This window comes from Schistocerca serialis, chromosome 4 (assembly GCF_023864345.2).
Source record: "Schistocerca serialis cubense isolate TAMUIC-IGC-003099 chromosome 4, iqSchSeri2.2, whole genome shotgun sequence".
NCBI lineage: Eukaryota > Metazoa > Arthropoda > Insecta > Orthoptera > Acrididae > Schistocerca > Schistocerca serialis.
In genome coordinates, this window is record NC_064641.1 from 665870348 (window position 1) to 665876347 (window position 6000).

General features: G+C 44.1%; 1 protein-coding gene across 1 annotated transcript in view; it reads left to right on the top strand.

The window, feature by feature from the left end:
• The window catches only part of LOC126474674 (uncharacterized), a 258186-nt gene extending 253608 nt beyond the window's left edge, over window positions 1–4578 (top strand). Inside the window, exon 8 of the mRNA XM_050102153.1 lies at window positions 4322–4578. Coding sequence (XP_049958110.1) covers window positions 4322–4578 — 257 coding nt within the window. The remainder of the gene's footprint in view (window positions 1–4321) is intronic.
• The last annotated feature ends 1422 nt before the right edge of the window (window positions 4579–6000 follow it).

Genomic DNA, 6000 nt, shown 5'->3' on the forward strand with positions numbered 1-6000 from the left:
GCAGCTGAAGATTGATACTTTTGGTTGGTGAAGAGGCAGTTATTCAGTGTAATACAGATAGTTACTCTTTACATTCAAGTATTTATCAAGTAAAGATTGTCAAGCTCGGTTTAGAATAATTCAATCAGAAATAGTTGATGAAACTTGCACAGGTAATGTTCATATCAAAAGTAATGTAGTTATGGCAATTCTAGGTCACGACACACTGGCAACATTGTAATGAGAAAATGGAAGATTTAATCCTGCACTCCAAAAGTGTCCTACTATATAAAGACAAGTAGTTGCTTTAAACAGTTACCAAAAATTTCGATAAGTACTTCAAGTTTTTAAACGTTACTCTAATAAAACTTATGACTAACATAGACTATAAGATATATATAATCAACGTTTTTAACAAAAATTCGAAAAGTTTTTGACCGATTTACTTCATATTTTTACACAATACTCTAATAAACCTTCTGTTTGACATAAGCTACATATTTTTAATAAACTTGGTATACAATGACATATTTAAAATCTATACCACTGTCCATACTAATGTTACAAATGAGAAAGTAGCTACGCATCGCCTTCATGACCAAACCGCTGAACCGATTTTGATGCAATTTGGTATGATGTTAGTTTGAACACTTACTTTGGAAACTGCGTAGCACAACATATTTATTAATTTGGATAATATAACGGAAAATGTGGAACAATAATTACTCTTTGAGAAAGCTGTTTACTCTTTGATTTTTAAACTTCATCACATTTGTGGAAATTCTTTTATTGTTTGATATGCTTTACATAATACGATTCATGGTAATGAATACAGTGTTTACACAATCTTCTACTTGTTAACTTCCTAAGACTCCCTACTTCCATAGTAATATCAGTCACACTCCCGTAGCATTTTAGACTCTGAGCGCCACGCGTCTCTTGTAGCTTCCGATCGGCTTAAAGATCACAACAAGGCTATATGACGAACAGAAAGAACTTTTCTTTTACATGTGGAACGCGGGAGGCTTTTGGTGAAGCTGCATTTGATGATGATCCTTTAGTTGACTATGTGAACTATAAAGTACTATTTTAGGGAAATGGGTGAAAAGTGTAGGCAACATGCTGCATTCAAATGGAAGGAAGTAAGGGTTTCCATCCGTTGCTCTGGTGGCAAAATCTCACATCCAGTCCTAGGTGACCCAGAGAAACCCATAAAATCTCTACTTTAATGCGAATGTAATGAATCGACGCTTTTTTTCCAATAAAATTACAAAGTATAACGCACGCTTTCAGATTCGACATACGGTAAAATAACAGAAACACATTCATTATGTACGTACATACCGCCACTGCATACATTTTTAATACAGACGTCTCTTAACCACTATATACATAGACATATATGAATTACTAGCTTGCTTACTAAGCATCAGTCATCACAACAAAACTACTAATATGCAAGCGCAGCCGCGGCTAACTGCTAGTATTGTATAAAGACAAGTAGATGTTCAAGGTTATTGCCAAAAATCTCGAAAAGTTCTTGATCAATGTACCTCAAATTTTTACATAAGACTCTAACGAACACTCGGACAACATAGGCTAGGCATGTATAAAATCAGAGCGAAGTGTTCCTACCAAAAACCTCGAGAAGCTCACCTTAGATTTAGTTGAAAATCTTACGTGATACACTAATCATTTATTCGGAGTGATATAGACCATATGTTTCACTGACTCACACACACTATATATACACTCCTGGAAATTGAAATAAGAACACCGTGAATTCATTGTCCCAGGAAGGGGAAACTTTATTGACACATTCCTGGGGTCCGATACATCACATGATCACACTGACAGAACCACAGGCACATAGACACAGGCAACAGAGCATGCACAATGTCGGCACTATTACAGTGTATATCCACCTTTCGCAGCAATGCAGGCTGCTATTCTCCCATGGAGACGATCGTAGAGATGCTGGATGTAGTCCTGTGGAACGGCTTGCCATGCCATTTCCACCTGGCGCCTCAGTTGGACCAGCGTTCGTGCTGGACGTGCAGACCGCGTGAGACGACGCTTCATCCAGTCCCAAACATGCTCAATGAGGGACAGATCCGGAGATCTTGCTGGCCAGGGTAGTTGACTTACACCTTCTAGAGCACGTTGGGAGGCACGGGATACATGCGGACGTGCATTGTGCTGTTGGAACAGCAAGTTCCCTTGCCGGTCTAGGAATGGTAGAACGATGGGTTCGATGACGGTTTGGATGTACCGTGCACTATTCAGTGTCCCCTCGACAATCACCAGTGGTGTATGGCCAGTGTAGGAGATCGCTCCCCACACCATGATGCCGGGTGTTGGCCCTGTGTGCCTCGGTCGTATGCAGTCCTGATTGTGGCGCTCACCTGCACGGCGCCAAACACGCATACGACCATCATTGGCACCAAGGCAGAAGCGACTCTCATCGCTGAAGACGACACGTCTCCATTCGTCCCTCCATTCACGCCTGTCGCGACACCACTGGAGGCGGACTGCACGATGTTGGGGCGTGAGCGGAAGACAGCCTAACGGTGTGCGGGACCGTAGCCCAGCTTCATGGAGACGGTTGCGAATGGTCCTTGCCGATACCCCAGGAGCAACAGTGTCCCTAATTTGCTGGGAAGTGGCGGTGCGGTCCCCTACGGCACTGCGTAGGATCCTACGGTCTTGGCGTGCATCCGTGCGTCGCTGCGGTCCGGTCCCAGGTCGACGGGCACGTGCACCTTCCGCCGATCACTGGCGACAACATCGATGTACTGTGGAGACCTCACGCCCCACGTGTTGAGCAATTCGGCGGTACGTCCACCCGGCCTCCCGCATGCCCACTATACGCCCTCGCTCAAAGTCCGTCAACTGCACATACGGTTCACGTCCACGCTGTCGCGGCGTGCTACCAGTGTTAAAGGCTGCGATGGAGCTCCGTATGCCACGGCAAACTGGCTGACACTGACGGCGGCGGTGCACAAATGCTGCGCAGCTAGCGCCATTCGACGGCCAACACCGCGGTTCCTGGTGTGTCCGCTGTGCCGTGCGTGTGATCATTGCTTGTACAGCCCTCTCGCAGTGTCCGGAGCAAGTATGGTGGGTCTGACACACCTGTGTCAATGTGTTCTTTTTTCCATTTCCAGGAGTGTATATATGTATATATAAGGGAAGCGTTACCAGAACTCTCGAAAATTTCTTGATCAATTTACTTCAAATTTTTACTCTATACCCCAGTACATTTCGGAAGGACATGTGCTTTTCTTTTAACGACAACGTACAGATTTTTTGTTAAAAACGACTGCGAGGATGAAGCTCGTGCTCTGTACATTGGAAGTCTTCGGTTTCGATTTCTTTCTCACGGTCTGTTTCAATCAGGTTAGGAGGGCCTGTCAACACATTGCTTCTCCCATATTATACATTTTCAAACTATAATTTCGTTCACAATAATGGGCTGATTTGCTTTCTTCCTTGCCACCAGTTTTACAGACAACAGGAAAGTGGCAGTTATGGCTTATCGACTCATAATTAGACTACCACTGCGGGACATGAATCGTCCGAAAGTTTGTAATTTTACCTGTTCGAAGATTAAAACTATGGAAATACTGTCGTTGACTCTACTATCTTCACAGATACAGTAGCTGGAGAGGTCCCTTTTATTCCTCGATTACCTATGACCCCAACTGATTTACCCATTCATTTTACGCAGCTTCAACTGCGTTTATTATAACACTAAACAAGTCTGAGGGTGAGAGAGAGGGGTGAAGACAGAGGTAGCAGGAGGAAGAGGAGGAGGTGGACAAAGAGAGGTCGGAGGAAGAGATGAGGAGAGAGGAAGGGAGGTCGGAGAGGAGTTCAGAATGCTTATCCAATTCCCATACATATTTAGCAATTGCGAAGCATTGCCGGTTTCGCTAGTAACACATACTCACACTCAGACATAAAAGAATACACAACGAAACAAGCTGCGACACTGTCGCGAATAAAACAGTGACCCGTATATACAATACGTTTCCTTTAATTTACATCTATGGTCACAATCTTTCTGTTAACAGATTACCGGTTTTGGTTTATAACGACCATAAACAGATCTGATGATGGTCATTATAGACCGAAACCGGTAATCTGTTAACAAAAAGTCTGTGACCATAGGCGTAAATTAAAGGAAACTTATTACACAAGAGAAGTTACTACCTAACCTCGTTTCTTAGTAGTGTTGAACTCGGGGAATCTAGTGTGTGGCAGTAGAGATGTGGCGCCCGAGATGCTGCCTGTGAACAGCCGGCTGCAGCAATGTGTGTTGCGTGGTTGCGTGCCGCAGCGCCGTCGCCGCGCCGCCAGCCGTGCCCGCGCTGGGGAGTGTACGCCGTCGTGCCCAACGGCGGCGCCGGCTCGCCGTGCGGCGCGCTTCCTACTATGGCTGTTGGCTGCGACCAGCCGGACCTCATGCAGTTCCTGCCCGCGCCCTGCCCCGAGGTGCGCTCCGACGCCTCTTCCAGTGAGTACCTTCCACGTTCTTCTCTTACTAAACGTCCGAATGACGCACGGGATCGAAGGGCCTCGAAGGGTATCCAGTGAGGAAGGTAGTGGCACTCCTGTAATATAGTGATCGCTGGATGACAGACAGCAGAAGGAAAGACCCACGACGAACTAATTTACAGGACTGCGTCCAGATTACTTGAACAATCGGGAACGTCAGACGACGGGCGTTCAATAAGTAATGCAACACGCCCTTTTCTTTGCCGGCTGAGAGCTTCAAGGTTTTTGGTCGGAGGAGGGGTCACGTGGAGCAACTCAATGGATTGCCGCTTTGGTTTCCGCTCGAAGTGACTATGTTCGACAAAAAAATTGTCACCATCAGTCTCGTTACGTGTAAGCAACTCCGCACAGATGGTCCTCCGTTGCTCTTTATGGTCTTCTTTTAGGTGGCGAGGAACCAAGCGGGCACAAACCTTTGAGTACCCAACTGGCGGACGATTGTGTCAGCATTACCCAAACATACATCCAGTTCCACAGCGAGGTATTTTGTATGATCCGCTGATCGCTTCGAATGAGACTCCCCGCACGTTCAAGCTCTGCAGGTGCCACAGGTATGTGCGACCGGTTGGTACGTGGGAGATCGGATAGGTAGCTACGATGGTAACAGACACCTCTCCCAACGACTACCCGTGCTTTTGTTCACTGTCAGGTTGCCACAAGAATCCTGCAAACGCCTATGAGTATCAGCGATTATTTGGTTTTCTGTCAAAATAAATTCAATCATAGCTTTCTGCCTGTAACGCACCTCAGTTACACACTATTTTCAACGCTACTTACAGCGCTGCCTCCTATCGGAATTTCATGAAACTACAGGTACTGAAGCGGGAATGTTCCACGATATCCCACAAGAAATTCCTCATTTTTTCAACGGAAATGGGCCGAGAAAAAAATGCTCTGCAGTCCTTATTGAACCCCCTTGTGCATTAAAACAAACAAATGCATAATCAATTTATATAACCAGTGAAATGCGAACTTAACCCTTAAAGGCATGATTTTTTACTTCAAGCTGTAAAAATTACCACGTTTAGTTTATAGTGCCTACATTATGGAAAAAAAATATTGAAAATTTTTTATTAAATTAACAAAGCATTATTGTTGACAATCGCTATAAACACAAAAACAAACCTAATTTCAAATCAATAGTAAAGACACTCGAATTAACTATCTACACCATATCTAATTACGTTTTCTAAATAAAAAAGTAATTTTGAAACCCAAAAATCAGTGCACAAAAACCAAAAAATTTCTCTACTTTCCGCAAAAACACACGCTCGGCAGTACATCTACATAGCTGATTGTCGAATTTATTCAAATGCATAATCCGTTTATATATTGAGTGAAACGGGAACTTAAATAAGCTAGGCCTATCTCAAAGCAACTGGCCTGATTGTAAGATAAATAATTTAATGAACCGAAAAAGCTTTGGAGACAAAATCTTTTAATATGTTTGTTCTTCAAACC